The sequence below is a fragment of the Nomascus leucogenys genome, chromosome 8 (assembly GCF_006542625.1).
Source record: "Nomascus leucogenys isolate Asia chromosome 8, Asia_NLE_v1, whole genome shotgun sequence".
Classification (NCBI taxonomy): Eukaryota; Metazoa; Chordata; class Mammalia; order Primates; family Hylobatidae; genus Nomascus; species Nomascus leucogenys.
In genome coordinates this window covers 26,769,732-26,787,689 of record NC_044388.1, presented here as the reverse complement: position 1 = coordinate 26,787,689, position 17,958 = coordinate 26,769,732, and the positions used below count along the sequence as shown (strand labels likewise).

General features: G+C 57.0%; 1 protein-coding gene across 4 annotated transcripts in view; it reads left to right on the top strand.

Annotated features, from left to right (window-relative positions):
• The first annotated feature begins 1,467 nt into the window (after nucleotides 1-1,467).
• GFRA2 (GDNF family receptor alpha 2) overlaps nucleotides 1,468-17,958 on the top strand; it is a 98,350-nt gene continuing 81,859 nt past the window's right edge. The window contains exons 1-4 of one of the 4 annotated variants that reach the window (XM_030816888.1): nucleotides 1,468-1,505; nucleotides 2,487-2,562; nucleotides 7,802-8,116; nucleotides 15,604-15,687. In XM_030816888.1, the coding sequence (XP_030672748.1) occupies nucleotides 2,523-2,562; nucleotides 7,802-8,116; nucleotides 15,604-15,687 (439 nt within the window). In that variant the 5' untranslated portion in view covers nucleotides 1,468-1,505; nucleotides 2,487-2,522. Of the gene's footprint in view, nucleotides 1,506-1,815; nucleotides 2,563-7,801; nucleotides 8,117-15,603; nucleotides 15,688-17,958 lie in introns of those variants that run through there. The other 3 variants (XM_030816889.1, XM_030816890.1, XM_030816891.1) reach the window with 3 other exon arrangements.

Genomic DNA, 17,958 nt, shown 5'->3' with positions numbered 1-17,958 from the left:
AGACTCGTCACTACCCAGCTATGGCCTAGGCTGTAAGCAGGCTGGGGGAGAAGATGGAGGGAGGAAGGTCGATGCCCCAGGACGGACCACAGGAAAGGGGTGTTCACAGGAGACTCGCTCTCTGTGCTTCCAAGGCTGGGAGCAGCCGCCTTCCCGCCTAAATCCGCAAGATGGAAGTTGCTCCCTCTAGCTTTCCCAATAGCTAAGGCTGCTGGTTTTGTGAGTGACCCCTCCCTTCTCGTCCAAGTCGATTTCTAGCATTTACTGGATTCCAGAGTGTTGTTATTTAAGAATGCATCTTAAACGGTACTACCAAATTCATGTTACGTGCAGCCCAGATTCAGTTTTGGGCAGCACGAAAAGTTTCTGAGGCGCTGCGTGTACCCCACCCTAGGACACCATGTGTGCGCGCCAAGCTGATTGCGAGGAACGTGGCGCGAGGGCCGGGGGATGCCGGGCAGCTCCTCGGCATCCCGGGTGCCCGGCTGCGTGGGTGTGAGCCCTCGCGCGACCGCGAGCCCGCGCCTCTCCCGCTCTCGCCGGAACGTAACTGCAGCAGCACCTCTCCTCCAGCCCTTTCCCAGCCAGATGCTTCCTTTTTGGTCCTTCTGGGCGTTTATTGTAAATTCTGTGACCGAAACACGCCGATGAGCCCGGCCCACCGACAGACGGATCAATCGCCCCCTTCCCGGCTAGGGGAGGAGGAACCCCCCCACCCCGGAGCCTCGGGAGCCGGGAGCTGCCTCGGGACGAGCTCCTCGGAGCCCAACCGGCTGCGGAGCCCCGGCCCGGGTCGCTCTCGGGGTGCTCCTGCCAGGGTGGGGTGCGAGCCCCTGCCCGATCCCTCTGGGGCGGTTCAGGCAGGTTTGCCGGCCTCCGAGGAGGTGGCCACGGCGCCCTGGCCCAGCAGGCTTCTTCCCGAGCCGGGGGAGGGGAGACCGACTGGGGAAGGGGCGTCTCGAAAGGGTGGAGGCCGGGGCGGGCGGGAGGCGAGCGCGCCGCGGGCGTGAGGGCAAAGTTCCCGAGGTCCGCGCGGAGAGCACACGTGTATGTGCGCACGGGGCTAGGCAGGGGCCGGCAGGCTGCGTTGGGGTCGGGGGCGCGCGGGGCCGGCGTTGGAGGAGATAATTCCTTTCCCTGGCACCATCGGAGAGACGCTCTGTCGGCCTCGGCTCCTGGGCGCAGGGACGCCTCAGCCCACGGAGGGTGGAGCCCCCCTTCAGACCCCGGCCACCGGCTGGGGTTTTTCTAGCGCCCTGCCCCCCGCGCCCCCGGATGGCTCGGCGCCACGGACTCCGCGCCCTCCAGCCTCAGCTCAGCTCCCCAGGCTTCCCAGACCCCGCGGCGCAGGAGGCGGGGGCGGGGGCAGTGGGGGTTGGAGGGCGCAGCCTGTCCCCAGGGTGGGGAGCGCTGCGGGGGGAGGAGGAGGAGGGTGCCGATGCTTGAGTGGGTTGGAGCCCGAGCCGTAGCCGGGTGAGCCAGTCAGTTTCCGGCCAAGGCAGCAGGTCAGTCCCAAGAAGGGCGGGCGATTGAGCCGAGGGAGCCGGCGGCTGGGCTCTCCCCTCGGCCCGCGATCCCCGGCGCCGCCGCCGCCGCCACTGCCTTGTCGCCGCCGCCGCTGCAGAGCATCGCAGCTCCGCCGCGCTCCCGCGCCCCGCGCCGCCAGCCGCCTGGGAGCCCGAGCGCCGAGCCCGGGGCGGAGGAGAGGGGCGCTGGCGCGAGAGCCGCGGCGAGGGAGCCGCGAAGGGGGAAGGGGGCGGGCGGAGGGAGGAGCAGGGAGAGTGGGAGAAGGGGGAGGGAGAGAGGAGAGCGAGGGAGAGCTGGAGAGAGCGAGAGCAAAGAGCGAGCGAGGGAGAGGAGAGAGAGAGGAGAGAGAAAGACACACGCACGCAGAGACACACGGTCACTGGAATTCCATTAGGAAAAAGTGAGCCGAACAAGGGTTAGCGGGAGAAGATTTTTTTGAATCTTGTCTTCGTCTTGGTGCGAAAGAAGCGACTCCAGTCTCGTCCTCGAAGCTCCGACTGGATTGTTCCTGGGCGCTGACACCCGTCTGTGGATTTCTTTTCTATTTGCATTTTATTCCGACCCCCTCCCTCGCCGCTTCCTTCCAGCCCTTCACTCGCAAATCGCCTCTCTCCCCACCTCCCCAGGCCCCTCCTGGGAAGCTCAGGGGAATTGGACCCGCGGGGACTGACGCCTTCCCGGACGATTGGAGGGGAGGGGTGACCCCAGGACTGGGCTGTTGGCTTAGAAAGCCGATACACAGATACGCGTATATTTGATTGTAGCGGGCAAGGGGGGCGTCGAGAGGCAGCCCACCGCCCGCCTCTCACCCCACCCCCTCCAGCCAGAGGCGAGAATCGCAGGACTCGGGATCTTCATCGGGTGGACTAGCTGGGATCTCCGCATTGGATTTGGGGCTGATTACCACTGCTTGGCTATTATTATTGTTGTTGTTATTATTATTATTTTTTTTACCCAAGGGAGAAAGACAAAAAAAACGGTGGGATTTATTTAACATGTTCTTGGCAAACGCCTTCTGCTTCTTCTTCTTTCTAGGTGAGTACCTGCGGGCGGCGAGCTCGGTGGGGGGGAGGCGAGAAGCCGGGGAGGCGGGGAGCGAGCGGAGCGCCGGCGGGGGGCTGGCCGGAGGCCCGCGGGGAGAGCGCGCCGCGGAGCGAGCCGGGCCCGGCGCTGGCGAACCGAGCGGGGCCGGGCGGCAGGGACGCTGACGAGGGACCAGAGCCGCGGCTGGCTGGCGACGCGGGGGGATCGGGAGGGAGACTCAACATCCGAACCAGCCCCGCAGACACTGTGCACACACACACCCGCGCTCTCTCACAGGCCAGTATAGCGCGCATCTCCTCCGAAATAATGGGTTCGAATTGCGGCAACTTAAGGAAAAAAATAACCAACTCTTGATCTGCAAGAAGGGAGGGAGGGAGAGGCTCCTAGGCGGGGAGAGAACAGTCCTGCCGGGTCCGCCTTTCCTGGTCTGCTCCCCGAGTCGGTCGTGGTGGAGGGTGCGGGTTTCTCCGGCGGCTCCCGCTTGGACATCGCGCGGGGAGCGCTGGCAGTCACTCCCCACCTGCCAGCCGCGCCTGGCAAACGCAGCCCGCGTCCCCACGCCCTGAGCCCCTAACCGGCGGCTCCACTCCCCGGAACACTTTTCAAGTTTCTCCCCACCGAGCCCCGAGCCAGATGGGTGGGCGGGAGCGGAGGGTTTGAGCAGCCGTTCCCGGCCTTCCCTCCTCCACCTCTGGGGGCTGCGGACCCCCGTGGCTGGTGGGAAGAGGTGGGAGAGAGGCCAAAGTTTGCTTCCTTCGTTGAAGAGGGTAGGAAGCGAGGGAGGAAAAACGGGTCTGAACAAAGACCACTGCTCCTTCTGTAAGCCCCCCCACCCCCTCGCCTCCAGGACAGGGAGGAGAGGCTGCCTGGCGCCCCTGAGCCCCACGCAGTTTCTTTTCCACACAGAATTCCCAGCCCCTCGCTCCCTTTTAAGCTAGGGGAAATCGTAGCTGCTTGGGAAATGGGTCTAGAGGAGGCAATCTCTGGAGGGTGGTGAGGAAAGGCGGTTGTTTGCAAGGCTGTGCACCACCGGGAGTCCTAGGCAGGGCTGCTGCCAGGGAGTAGATGCTCCCATAGAGGGAGCCGGGTAACTACTGTGTGTGTGTGTGTGTGTGTGTGTGTGTGTGTGTGTGTTTGTAAGGAGCACACGTCTGCTTTAGTGAGGGTGCAGTTCTACCACCTTGGCTTGCTGTGTAGCCAGTGTTGAGCCAGGCTGCCCAGCGGGGTCCTGATCACACCCTCTCCTTCCTGCAGCAGGGGATCCGGGAAGGCCTGGAGTGGAGAGGTAGGAGCTGGTTACAGGAGGATGTACGTGGTCTAAGAAGTGCCCACCAGACAAGGATAGGGGACTGGAGTCATTGGGTGTCCGCACAGGCTCTGGACTCTCTGCCTGTCCCCTCTGCTTCCCGCCAGGTGCGAGTCCCCAGGGGGGCAAGGCCCTGCTCTAGGGTGTGGCCTCAGAGGTCCTACCTCCCTCAGCCAGAGGCAGCTTCTCTCTGGGTGGGAGGGGCTCATCGAGGAAGCTGGAAGGTGCTCTGGGCCCGCTGTGATCCCGAAGCCCTTCCTAGCAACCCTGGCAAGTGGACTCTTGTTCTGAAGGGGCTACTATAAAATCTGACCTGTTTCTCCCACCGCTGGCTTGAAAACCCAGCCTTCTGGGTCCAAGCATGATCAGGGCCAAGGTGAAAAAAAATTGTATTTCAGGCAAAACAGCCAGATTGCCTACTGCTGAGCTGCACACCCCAGCATGGGCAGGGCTCCCAGGTGTGGGCACCATCTGTGGTCGGGGGCTGGAGAAGAGTAGTGTGGGCCCCTGGCCGTTGCATGCAGGCTTTCTCCAGCCGGGCAGGCTAAGGAGTCCACCTTTCTCCTTTTCAGAAGTGGCTGGGGTTCCTGCTCGTGGTGGGCGTGTACGCGTGTGCATGGGAGATGATCAGAGAGGCCCAACCCAATGTCTGCAACCCTGGAGGCTGAGTGTTGAGAGGCGGGGGTGAGAGCAGAAGAGCAGCAGGCTCAGCATCCCCTTGGGTCACAGCCCTTCAGTTTCCTTCCCTCGAGAAGTCCCCTTCTAAAGCTGGGCTGAGTGGAGTGACCACAGATTTTGAAAGGCTTTGGGTTAGGCCAGTGGAAAGGAAGGATGGGTTGGTGTTTAGGAAACTTCAGCCCTGGGGCCCTTTTCTTGGCAGGAAGCTGGTTGAAAATCCGACTGGGTGGGTGGGTGGAGGGTCGGGGGAGGTTTTTCTGGGGCTTGAGACTTGGTGGGCAATTTCAGCTGGGGGCGAAGGCCTTTGGTGTGCCCCTACTGAGATTCTGAGTGAGGTCTGGGCTGGATAACCCATGGTGGAGAGAGAGGCCTTTCTTGCCCAGTATCTTGACCTCCAGTGCTGACCCAGGGAGAGAAGGAGATGGGGAAAGTGACTCGGGTGGGGGTGTTGGGCTGGCCAGAGGGGGCCACTTCCGACTGGCTTTCTAGCACACATTCTAGCTCTCGTGGGATATTGGATGCAGTAGGGCAATTCTAGCTCTGTCGCTTCCCCACCCCCCTCTACCCCCATGTCTCTAGCAGCTACTCCCTGTGTCTTGATGGATCAAAGTTTTCTTCTAATTTAGGATTTGGAAACATCACCAGGACACCCCCTGCCCTTTACTCTCTTAGGATTCTTAGCTAAAGGCGCAGGCTGCAGGGATTCCTTTCTCTGGCTGGGCTTGATTGGTTCTGGGGGTCATGGAATGAACTAGAAGAGTCAAGGATGGTTTGGTGAATGGATGCCCTGGCCCTTTGCAGAGTGTGTCCCTTGCCTGGTCACACGTGCCAGGTGGCAGGATGGGGGAAGCCCTCACTTCTGGCACGGGAGCTTCCATAAGATTGTGTAAGGATCACCCTGTGGGGCTCTAGGCCCAACTGTAGGACAAGCAAAATAAGCGTCCTTATGCCCTGAATCCCCTGGGCTAATCTCCTGACCTTTAAGCACGCGGTGAATTCTGCGCCTACAGAAGGCTAAGGAAGCCAGGAAGTTGCATTTTCAGGCCCCCATGACAGTGCAGCCTTCAGTTCAGTCAAGGTGGGAGGGCATTAGCTTACGGAGAGGCGGAGGGTGAAGTCAGTGGAGGGCCCAGGGCTATACACTTCCAGAGGCTCCCACAGGCTGTCTGGGGGCCACAGGTGCAGGTGGGACTGTGTCAACTCAGCTGCTCTTGGGGGGCCCAGCTGTACCCGGGTCCTGCTCAGGGAGGTAGGAATCTGCTGAAGCAGGGAAAGAAAGATGCTGCCTCAGCTTGTGTGGAGGACAGCTCTCCAGCCGGTGCCCGGCCTCAAACTCCGCGCTGATTTCTTCTCTGGTCTTGTCTCAGCCTGGCCACATCTATCAGCCTTCCTGTTCTGGGGCAGAGGTCCGGTCAGTGGGAGAAGGGCACATCTTTTGTTCTGGGCCCCGAAGAAGCCTTCTGTACCCTAGGCCCACCCCTGCTGTTCTTCTCTGTTGTCTCCTGGGGGTGGGTCTCCTGCCTGGTCCCACCGGGAGTGAACGGATTCCTTTTCCCTGGGGGCTCTCCGGAGCGAAGGCCCGCTGTGCAGCGCGCTGCCTCTAGGTGTCGCTGTCTCCCTGCGGTAGCGACCCCCTGAGCAGGCCCTCCCGGGGGAAGGCCTGAGAGTGGCTGTTCTGGGTAGGGATGGGGGATTCTGCGGTATTGAGGAGGGGACTTCTGGCCTAGGATTTTATTATGTTCTGGGGCGAGATGGAGTCGAGGAAACCTCCCAAATTACTCTTTGGGTCCAGGAAAGGGCAGTCATGGCTCTGGGCCATGGTGTGGGCTTTTCCTAGGGGCAGGATCTGGAGTTAGGGGTTTATCAGAGGACAGGGGGACTGGGAAGACGATGTCTGTGTCTGGAGGAAACCATTTTAGGAGCTTGGCTTCGAAAGGATCAGGTGAGCCTGTCCCTGCCGTTCACCTACCTCTCTTTTTCCCTGTCCCCTCCCTCCTGAGGCACTGTGGGTGTGGACATTGGGGCCAGGATGGGAAGGTGGCCTGATGATTGCACATTGGTGGAGGAGCAAGGTTCCATTTGCAGCTGGGGTGCGAGGAGGGGAGCTTTTCCCTTTTGCAATTATTTGGCTTTTGGAAGGAAGAATAAAATAAGAGATAGAGGGGAAGGGAGTTTCAGAGGAGGGTGGACAGGAAAGAAAGAGAGGAGCTGAGAGAGAAAAAAGAAGGCCATTCAAAGACAAGAAGTAAAAAGTGATGAAGAAACAGACCTCTTGGGAGGCCATCAGCAAGAGAAGCGTAAGATATAGCCAGGCGCAAGCAGAGCTAGAGTGGGGAGGAGAGAGCAGGGGGCGCGGGGGGCATGGATGTTCCCCAGGCTTGCCAAAAGCATTTTCTATTGTAGGGGGCCGGGGCGGAACTTGTCTCTCGGAAGGCGAGGGTTCAGGTCTCTGTCTGGTGTGAGGTCGGACTAGAAGGTGTGGAGGGATGAGGTAGGAAAGGGGTAGCTCCTCCTTCCTGGGCTCTCCTGGACGGTAGAGTTAGGCTCATCTCTCCCTGTCTTGTCTTAAAGTCAGAATGAGAGTCAGAGTGAGTACACTGGGAATCGGAGGGGGCATTTCCACCACTATGTGTGACCTTGAGTTGTCATCACCCTTCTTTGGGCCTCAGTTTCCCTAGGGTAAAATGTGGGGTTGGTCTCTGTGGTGTCTGTAAGGTCCTAACAGGCTATGACAACAAAATGACTTTGCACTGCTTCCAAGGTTTCGTGCAGCGCCATGGATGGGCCTCTGGCTGGAGCTGGGGTTTACAGGAGGCCTGGGTGGTATGAAAGTGAGATCTTCCCAACTCCCTGCACCCCGTCAGCAAGCCGTGCAGCCCCCAGCAAGCCATGCAGCCCCCAGCTCTCTGCTGAGTGTGTGACATTCTCCTCTGGGCTCCTGACGTCTTAGACCGTGGTCTTGAGCCGGGACCTTCCTGGCTTTATTGTGCTGTGCTCCTAGGCCCAGGGCCGCTGCTGAGGGGGAATGGAGTGCAAACGGAGAAAACTTGCTCCTACATCCAGGGGAGGATGACGCCTGAGTTCTCCCTCGGGTGTGAGGAGGGCTGTCCCACAGACTTGCCTTGGTGTGCTTTGGTGTGAAATGGGTGTGACGTTCCCAGCAGGGCCCAAGCCCCCACGCCTGCATCTTGGGTGGGAGATTGTGGCGGCCGTCATTCATGCTTGTCTTCCCTCCCCACCACCCAGACGAGACCCTCCGCTCTTTGGCCAGCCCTTCCTCCCTGCAGGGCCCCGAGCTCCACGGCTGGCGTCCCCCAGTGGACTGTGTCCGGGCCAATGAGCTGTGTGCCGCCGAATCCAACTGCAGCTCCCGCTACCGCACGCTGCGGCAGTGCCTGGCAGGCCGCGACCGCAACACCATGCTGGCCAACAAGGAGTGCCAGGCGGCCCTGGAGGTCTTGCAGGAGAGCCCGCTCTACGACTGCCGCTGCAAGCGGGGCATGAAGAAGGAGCTGCAGTGTCTGCAGATCTACTGGAGCATCCACCTGGGGCTGACTGAGGGTAAGCCTGGGTGGGGCTGCCCAAGGGGAGGCAGGGTGGCGCAGGCGGAGAGGACGTGAGGCGGGCCAGGGGTTCAGGAGGGAGGACTAGGTGATGGGGCAAACTGGCCAGCTCTCTATGTCTACCTGCTAGGGGAACCTAGAACCCAGAGAAGTCGCTGCCCCACCCAGGAGGGTGGCATTGTTGGAAAAGGCCAGGAGAGACAAAGAGGAGGCAGAAGCGACAGCTGGAGGAGGAGAGAGGGAGGTGGTGGGAGGAGGAGAACACGCACTGGAGGAAGGGGGGTGAGTGGGGTGGGGGAGGTGAGCAGGGTTTGGGTGGGAGCAAGACCACGTGATTCAAGCAAGGATGGTGTGAACTGGTTCCAAGAGAAGGTGAGGCAAGAGTGACCAGGCAGATGAAGAAGTGAGAACCAGGAGAGAGAAGGGGCAGGCTGGGTGCAGGCTGAGAAACCAGCCACTTCCGCTGCCACAGCTGCTGCCCTGCCCCAGGGCTGATCCCAGAGCTGGCTGCCCCTACTCTGTCCTTCTGGCTCCTGCCTCCCTGCTTCCAGGATACCAGCCCTTCATGTGGCTTCTGGACCCCACAGCTGACCTGTCACCTTCTACAGGGCTTGGGGCAGTGTGCAGGCAGCAGGCCCCACATCCCTTGGCAAACCTGCCTGGAGTCAGAAGGTAGAACCTATAAGTCCCTCCGCCAATAACACACCCTCACGTCCCCTCCCCCTCCAGACCTGGGTGTGGAGGATTTGCATCTGTTTAGGAGGTGGGCCACTGGAACCAGACGTTCATTTATTAATTGAACGCATGTTTATTGAGAGCGTACTGTCTGCTACATTCTAGGTGTTGTAGGAACAGTTGAGGGCAAGCTGGTGTAGTCTCTGCCCTCCTGGAGCCGAGTCTGGGTGGGATGCGGATAAATAAGGGGGCTTCTGTCATTTGATGGCGTAAGTGCTGTGAGAGGGAAGACACGGGGTGCGATGGCAGCAGCTTGGAGGGGGCATCCACGTCCTTGCTGTACAACCTAAAGCGTCTTCCTGGAAGAGGCAGGCTCCAAGCTGGGGCTGAAGAGTGAGTCAGAGTCATGAAATGGAACATAGGTGAAAGGAGGCAGGAAGAGTGTGGGAGGTGGAGGGAACAGCATGGAAAGGCCCACTGTGAGAATGGAACCTGTTTACAGAGCTGCAAGTGGCTTAGAATGGTGGTGGGTGGCAGGTGGTGTGTGGTGGGTGGTGGTGGAAGTGGGGAGGAGAATTAGGGGCACAGGGAAGGATCCCTGAAGGGTTTTAAGGGTGATGATCAGATCTGTGCTTCAGCAAAAGGCTTCTGTGCTTCCAGTGGAGAGAGCAGATTAGAGGACTGTCCAGAAGCTGCTGCTGTGATACAGGCCAGGAACAGTTGTGGCAGAACCAGGACAGTGGCAAGGAAGGAAAAATGGGTCTAAGAACTATTTATTTGTGTATTTATTATTTTTATTGGGGTCTCACTATGTTGCCCAGGCTGGTCCCAAACTCCTGGGCTCAAGCCATCTGCCCGCCTCGGCCTCCCTAAGTGTTGGGATTACAGGTGTGAGCTACCACACTTAGCTAATTTAAACATTTTTTTTTTTTGTAGAGATGGAGTCTCGTTGTGTTGCACAGGCCTATCTCAAACTCCTGGGCTCAAGCAGTACTCCCACCTTGGTTTCCCAAAGTTCTGGGCTTACAGGTATGAGCCACTGCCCCCAGCCCTCTGAGAGCTATTTAGAAGAGAGAATCCACAGGTCTTGGTGACTGACGGGAGAGGAGAAGGGGAGGGGAGGGAAGAGTCAAGAAGGGCACCCAGTTTCCTGTCTTAGGCAGCTGGGCAGATGATGGAGGCCTCAGAAGAATCAGGCCAGTCTTTGAGTGGAGAGGGGAGGGCAGGGGGATGGGGAATCTGTTTTGGGGCCCATGGCTCTCATTGACCACACCCTGCAGATGTGCAGGTCTAGAGTTGAGGGAGGAAGTGGGTCTGAGTGAGACTGAGGAATGGACATGAGCCTGCAGGTAGAAACCAGGGCCAAGGGGGTGTGCATGACCACAGTGAGAGGAGGGTGGTAACAGACCCCGGAGACCACGGCATTTAAGGATGTAGGGAAGGGAGCCTGCAGGGAGCTGAGAAGGTGCTGGGGAGAGGTGGGAGGAGCAGCAGGAAAACAAGGGGGGGCTCGTCCCAGAAGAGAGGACCCTCAACAGGGTCAGATGCCTTAGGGTAAGCTGAGGCCGAGGCTCTTAGCTTCTTAGGCACCTGCTGTGTGCCTCAGAGGGTGACACACTGGTGGAGCCATGCTCCCCGTGCCGGCCATCATATGGGGCAGGAGACCTTTCCCCGGGCCCTCCTGCTGGAGGGAGGAGCCTGGTTAGGGAGCAGACAGGAACAGGGGGATTGGGAATGATGAATGCAGATGACTCTTTCCAGAATTTTGGTGTAAAGAGGAGAGAACAAAGGATGCTTAAAAAAAAAAAAAGATAGGAGAGGATCAAGCAGTTTAAAATCTAAGGTTGGACAGTAGTGGTGGCGATGTTGCCATAAAGAAGACAGAAGGGTCTTCTGTGGAATGGTGCCTTTGGGAAGGGGAGGGGCTGGGTCCAGGGCACAAAGTGGGCCAGGGGGTGAGCCTTAAAACAGGGGAGCAATGCTCCTTCCAGATGCTGGGAGGGAGGGAGGAAGTGGCTGCAGGTGTGAAGCCGGATAGAAAGGGATCCCTGACCAGTGAGAGATGGCTCGAATATGTTCTAAATATGGGAATAAGAAATGCATATAATTACTACCATCATTAATAGCAAAGTATTCCTCATGAATCAGGTGGTGCCTTCTCCCTAGCAACCTGGATTCCTAGAACTAGCATGAGCAAAGGGAGGAATACTGTCCTGAGGGTCCTGCACTCTACTCTTCAGGAGATAAGGTGCTGTCCTCACCCAGAGCCGGACTCTGTAGTGTACAAATAATTAAAGCGCTCGATGCCTGAGCTGAGTAGTTTTGTTTCTTGTCTTCTTTCTAGCAGCCTTCAGTTTCTACCCAAGGGAGACTGGGCAGCAGGTTCGGGTGGGCTGCACAGTGGACAGGGGAGAGAATAAGACAGAACTGTCAGCCAGAACAGCCGAGTGGGCACTTGGGCCTTTTAGCACCAACAGCCCTTCCCATCTTACTGGCTCCGTCTGTATCACTGCATCAGGCCACGGGAGGACTGTGCCGATGGGTTCCCAGGGAAATGAGCATGATGCTGTGTGCATTTAGCTGCATGATGCTGCGTGCGTTTAGCTGCACGCTGCTGTGTGGTTTTCAAGGCCCCTTGACCAGGAGTGCCTGACTGCAGATGGCTTCTCTGATTCCAAATCTCGTTTTTTGAGATAGGGTCTCACTCTGTCGCCTAGGCTAGAATGCAGCGGCGTGCTCACTGCAGCCTCCACCTCCTGGGCTCAAACGATTCTCCCACCTCAGCCTCCCGTGTAGCTGGGACCACTGGAGCCTGCTACTATGACTGGCTATTTTTTTTCTTTAAAGTACAGATGAGGTCTTACTATGTTGCTCAGGCTGATCTTGAACTCTGGAGCTCAAGCAATTCTTGTGTCTCGGCCTACCAAAGTGCTGGGATGATAGGCGTGGGCCGCTGTGCCTGGCCTTGAGTCTTTTTATTTATTTATTTTTTAATGAGACAGAGTCTTGCTCTGTTACACAGGCTGGAGTGCAGTGGCAAGATCATAGCTCACTGCAGCCTCAAGTTTCTGGGCTCAAGTGACCCTTCTGCCTCAGTCTCGCGAGAAGCTAGGACTACAGGCACGTGCCACCACGCTTGGCTAATTTATTTTTTATAGAGGTGGGGTCTTGCTATATTGCCCAGGCTGTCCTCGAACTTCTGGCCTCAAGCAATCTTCCCACTTTGGCCTCCAAAAGTGTTGGGATTATAGGCATAAGCCGCTGCGTCCCGCCTGGTTCTAAGTCTTGAGACGGTTATTCATTCATTTATTCAACAACCATCTGTTAAACACCTACTGTGTACCTCAGAAGGTAACAGCACTGTAGGAACTGTGTTCCCTGTGCTGGCCAGCAGACAGGTCGGGAAACCTTTCCTCTGGGCCCTGCCTAGAAAATACACCCTTACTTTTTTCCTTCCATAGAAGACTGCATCTTTTCTCCGTAGGGGAATTCCACCTTCTCCTGGGTCTTGGGAGCCCAGAGGTAGTTTCTGCCCAGGGCTGACCAGGGGAAGCCAGGAGGCCTCCGGGTAGTGTTCTTGTGAGTGGCGGGGTCTACCTGAGAGGCGAGTGTCCATGGCCTGTTGAGCAGTCTCCCTGAGGGAGCTTGTGAGTCCTTCCTCCCTGTTCCTTGATAACATTTAATAACCTGACGCGGGCCTGGGGCTGCGGAGAGGGCAAGAATCGCCGAGAGGAGCGATGTGTATAGGTTTGGATTTTCCTTCTGATTCTCAGCCTCTCCTTGGCCCCTGCTGGTGGGCTTGATTTACCATGGGCTCTGCTCCACCTTCTTCCGCTCCCTGGGACTTAGTGCTCAGTATGCAGTCAAGGCACACAGCAGGTGCCAAGAGCCCGTGGCGGCAGTGGGGAGGATGGAGAGAGGGCTGGGGTAGGAATGTGACCACAAGACGTGGCTGCTGAGCTCCTAGAGTCTGAACTGCAGAGTATCTGGCGATCATTTGGGCTCACCCCTACCATTTGGCAGGGAAACTGAGGCATAGATGGGTGAGATGGCCTCCCAGGGCACACAGAAAGCTCGTGGCAGGACCCAGAGTGGGTCCCAGGGCCCCGACTCCTTATCCAGGTCCCTTTTCACTGCCTTGGGGGAGATCCCACGGCCTGGGCCCCGTTTTCCCCCACTGCCATTACCACCACCAGTATTTACACAGTGGGCTGCCACTGTTGGCTGCGTGGGGGCTTTGGGGCCAGGTTTCTTGCCTTCTGCAAAGGTGACAGTGAAATTCAGTGTCCTTTGGTCCAAAGGTGAGGAGCAAAGCCTTCTTCCATTCCCAGAATCTGACATTCTGGCTCTGGTTTCAGTGGCTCATGCCTCGGGATTTCTCACTGGTGAATTATTCGGCAGAAACAGGCTACACAAGTTGACTTAAAGGGGCTGGGCCCCTCCAAATCAGTTCCGGAAGAGGCTGTTCCCACCCTGTCACCCCCACCCCATTAATCAGACTGGCCTAGCTATACCTAGGCCTGTGGCTGTGCTAGATGCAGTAGGGAAGGACAGGCCCCCCCACCACCCCAGGGGACCACCTGGCGGAGAGAAGACTGATCTTGGGAAAAGGGGAACAATAGTACTTATGTAGGAATGATTTGGTTCCAGTAACACTCTGCATTTTGGGAGACAGTATTCACAGCAGTGAAGCACTTGGGCTTTGCCTGGGTGTGAACCCTGGCTCTGTCGCTTGTTAGCTGTGTGACCTTGGTCAAGCTACTTAATGTCTCTGTGCTCCTTGTTCCTCCTTATCAGTCAAACAGGGAGAAAAATAGTGCCTATCTCATAGAGTAGTTAAGAGGATGAAATGAGCTGTATCTAAAGCACTTTCAGTGCTGGCACCGGGAAAACGCAGTCTAACATTATTTTTATTGTAACAGTGATTTCTTAAGTTCCTATATTGTTTGGCCTCAATAAATAGCAATGGCTGGTAACCCCACTTCAAGGAGTTTCTCAAGAGAGTCTAAAGTGCCAGTGGGTGGGGTGGAGGACATTGAGATCATCCAGGCTGGTCAGGGGCCCAAAGGCCCCAAGGAGAAGGTGGGATCAGATACGGGCCATAAACAATGCATCTCAGCTGGGCGCGGTGGCTCACGCTTGTAATCCCAGCACTTTAGGAGGCTGAGGTGCACAGATTGCTTGAGGTCAGGAGTTTGAGACCAGCCTGGCCAACATGGTGAAACCCCATCTCTACTAAAAATACAAAAATTAGCTGGACATCGTGGCACACGCCTGTAATCCCAGCTACTTGGGAGGCTGAGGTGGGAAGATTGCTTGAACCCAGGAGAGGAAGGTTGCAGTGAGCCAAGATCATGCCACTGTACTCCAGCCTGGGTGAGAGTGAGACTCTGTGTCAAAAAAAGAAGAGTCTCGTTTGGATGAGGCTGTTGGCAAATTCCAGCTGGGCACCTGCTGTGAGTCCTGGGTATTGCGGGGCATGAGGGTTGCTCTTAGGAGGTGACATGAAAGGTGGAGGCTGTTCCTCATGCAGGGAATGTGCTCCCTCCTTGTCCTCTGGGGCTGTCCCCTTTCCTGGGAGTCTGCCGGAAATAACAGGCAGCCTCCTTGCTTGGTGAGCCTGCAGGGGGCTAGTTGAGTCTCCAGTTCCAGCCTCTGGGTGACCACATGCAGGGGGGTTGCAAAGCCCCTCTTCCACATGCATGATGCTTTGCTGCAGGTAGCCCTGAAGAGGCTGCCTCACCTGTGCTCCCTCTTAGGCAGAGGGTACCTGCCTGGGCACCAGGCCCTGCCTGGATGGGAAATGAGTCTGTGAGGCTGTGCCCTGCTTTTCACTACACACACACACACGCACACACATACACACACACACGCACGCACGCAGGATGAGTGATGAGCCATCAATTTCCCCTCGCCAATAACGTCTCAGGAGGCTATTTCCCGCTGAAGCCTCAGCAGAGGAAGGCGGGATTCCTAACACTGTGGTGGGGTCTTCAGGGGAGCCCTGGGCCATCCATCTCCTGTTACTCACTTGCTTTTCCATTCCTGAGCCCCCGAGGCACCCAAAGCCTCGAGGAAAGGTCCAAGGAGCCTGCAGGTGGTGGGGAGGACAGGAGGGCCCTGCAGGAGAGGGGCCACACAGATGGAAGCTGGGGATCAGCCCACCCACTGAGCAGACCTTTAACCCCTCCAGCAAGATTCTCCTGGCGACACGATGGGAGGCAAAGAGGAAATTCTGTCCTCCTCAGTGACCTGGGTGGAGCTGGCGTGGTGTGATGGGAAAGGATGCTGGTGGGAGGGCCAGGACAGCAGAGTCTAGCTCTGGCCCTTCCAGGAGCAGCTGCGTGATCTCAGGCAGGTTTCTTCACCTCTCCGGGCCACCTCAGAGCCATCTCTTGTGAAACCGGGAATGATTGTGGAGAGCATTCTGACTTCAAATCCTGTGATTGATACCCGGCCTTACGTGGGCCAGCGTTGCTCCACTTCCCCCAGACGCACCTGCAAGTCCTTCCAAGGGGGCTGGCCTTGCAGGGTGGTCACGAGAGAGAAGCATCAGGCAGTTCTGAGCTGCTGTCAGGGAGCTTCTCCTCTAGTTGGGGAGACAGACCTGCCCAGATGAAATGCTAAACATTTTGTTGCTAATGTGCCCTGGTCCTGCACTGTTCACTTTGGGAAGGGCTGCCCTGTCTCTTATCCCTTGGGTGGCACGAGCTTTCCCCTGTTAGAGAGCTTTCCTCCGGCAGATTTGCTAAGTGCCGGCAGCACTCTGGCCCGGAGGAGCCTGCGTCTGATGCCTGTTGTGTCTTGCAGGTGAGGAGTTTTACGAAGCCTCCCCCTATGAGCCGGTGACCTCCCGCCTGTCGGACATCTTCAGGCTTGCTTCAATCTTCTCAGGTAAGTGAGCTCGCACTGGGACTTGGCCCGTTCTCCTCTCGTCCCTGTGGCGTGGCAGATGGAGCTCTGGGCTTGGACAGGTGTCCTGGCGTCTGATTGATGGCCCTGCTGCCCATCAGCTCGTCCCGTAACGGTTCTGAGCCTCAGTTCCTCCTCTGTAAAGAACACGACGCCCACCTCCCTGTGTGCTTGTATGGAGCAAGGCGTTGCTGGAAATTGTCTGGCCAGGTGGCTGTCATGGAGTAGGGCTTGAATCTGGAACCTGGTGTCACCCTTCTATCTTACCCTTGTTCCCTCTTTCCAGTTCCCTGGCTCCCTGCTTTGGAGCTCTTCCACTTGGTCATGTTGCTTAACCTGTCTGGGCCTCAGTTTCCTCAGCTGTGATGGGAGAGTACCGTACCGACCTCATTGGATTGCCGTGAGGTCTAAGTGGGTCAGTGGGTGGTAAAGTGCTCAGCACGCAGCATCAGTCAGCATCAGCTGTGGCTTGGTATTACTGGTCCTATGACGATCTGTTCTGCCCTGGGTTTTCCCTCTCTCTTGAGGGCTCTGCTTCTTGAACCACGTGAAGGGAGGTGTCTGCAGGAGCCACTCTGGTCCTCAGGCCACCCCCTGTGCCATCCTCCCTGGGGAGTGATACCGTCTGCACTGGGTTCTAGCTTTGTCTGCCAGGCTCCACATGTAGGGGCCAGGTAAGCTCTGGGGGTCTTTCTTCTTGGCCTTGTTTTCTGTGGCATCTGGGAGACACTGGGCCTAGGGCAGCCCACCCTGCCTGGGCCACTTGGGAGTGCTCTGTGGGGGTGGGGGGTGAGCTCCTCTAGGGGATTGCTGGAGATTGACGCTCCAGGGGTGGCCAGAGTGGGGCTTGTTCTCAGGGGTCTTTGAGCACAGGAAATCTGGTTTACATTCAGTTTTGTGGCAGTCTTTGAAATCTTCTGGAGTTTCTATGGCTCCAAAGCAGGGTTTTCAACAGCAGCGCTATTGACATTTTGGCCTGGGTAATTCTTTTTATTTTATTTTATTATTGTACTTTAAGCTTTAGGGTACAACGATAGACTGGATTAAGAAAATGTGGCACATATACACCATGGAAGACTATGTGGCCTGGGTAATTCTTTCCTGTGGGAGGAGCCGTCCTGTGAGTCTGAGGATGTTCAGCAACGTCCCCGGCCCCACTGGATGCCAGCCACGCTCTTGGAAACTGTGACAACAAAGATGTCCCCAGACAGGGCCAGATGTCCCCTGGGGGGCACAGTCACTGCCAGTTGAGAAGCACTGCTGTAAGCTGTTAGCTGAAAGCATTTCCAGTGAGACCCTAAGCCCTTTCAAATAAAGAACTCCCTAGGGCCATGTTTCTCAACCATTCTTTTTTCTTCATTATTGTTTTCCAAGGAGAAAAAATAATTCTTCCTAACTAGAGAAATTAAATACCAAGGAATAACATTTTGTCTTGAAGGTTTCAGTTTTGGAGGACCATAAACCATTGTAAGATCTCCTTTTTCTTTTTCTTTTTGTCCACCCAAGAACCAGCTTTTGCTCCCTTGAGGTGACGCCCTTCCCTCCCGTGGAGAAAGCACGCTCTAGGAGATTGAAACAGGGATGATACACGTGTCCCTAGTGGGAGAAATCTTGGATGCCCAGGAAGGGAGGCATTGGCCAGGGACTGGCCATCTGGGTATGGCCTTGGGCGCCGGCGGTGGTTGGGGTGGTGGTGAATGGAGTGGAGACCTCAAAGTCAGCTGTGTTGAGCACCTTGCCCTGGGCTGTCAGCATCATAACCCCTAGTGGGGTCATAACAGAGGCTCTGAGCTCAGAGCAGCTCCCATGCTGGCACTGCCTGTGGGCACCATGGCAGCTCTATGGTAAGTCTTGGCCAAGGGCTGGACTGGATGGGGCTGACTGAGAGTCCTTCCCGCACGGGCATTCTGATTCTCGCATTTCCTGATGAGTTTTGCATAGAAATCCACTTGGGACCATTCCTTCTGAGACAGTGCTCTGGGGCTCAGAACCGGTTGAGGATGCCATTGGCCTGTGGATGCTATGGTGGGCACACCCTGGTGGCCCCCAGATATACCCATGTTCTACTCTGTGTGAAGCTCAGTTACCGGCAGATTACTACTGTGTCACAGGTGACACTGGGCTGCCCTCCAGTAATAAATAGCTTTGACTTGCTCCTGGATGTTGAAGCGCAGAGATCCTCACCTTAGCCCAAGCCCCTGCTGCTCCCTGGACTCACGCTTAAGTATCTTCCTAGCAGAAAATCTTTACATA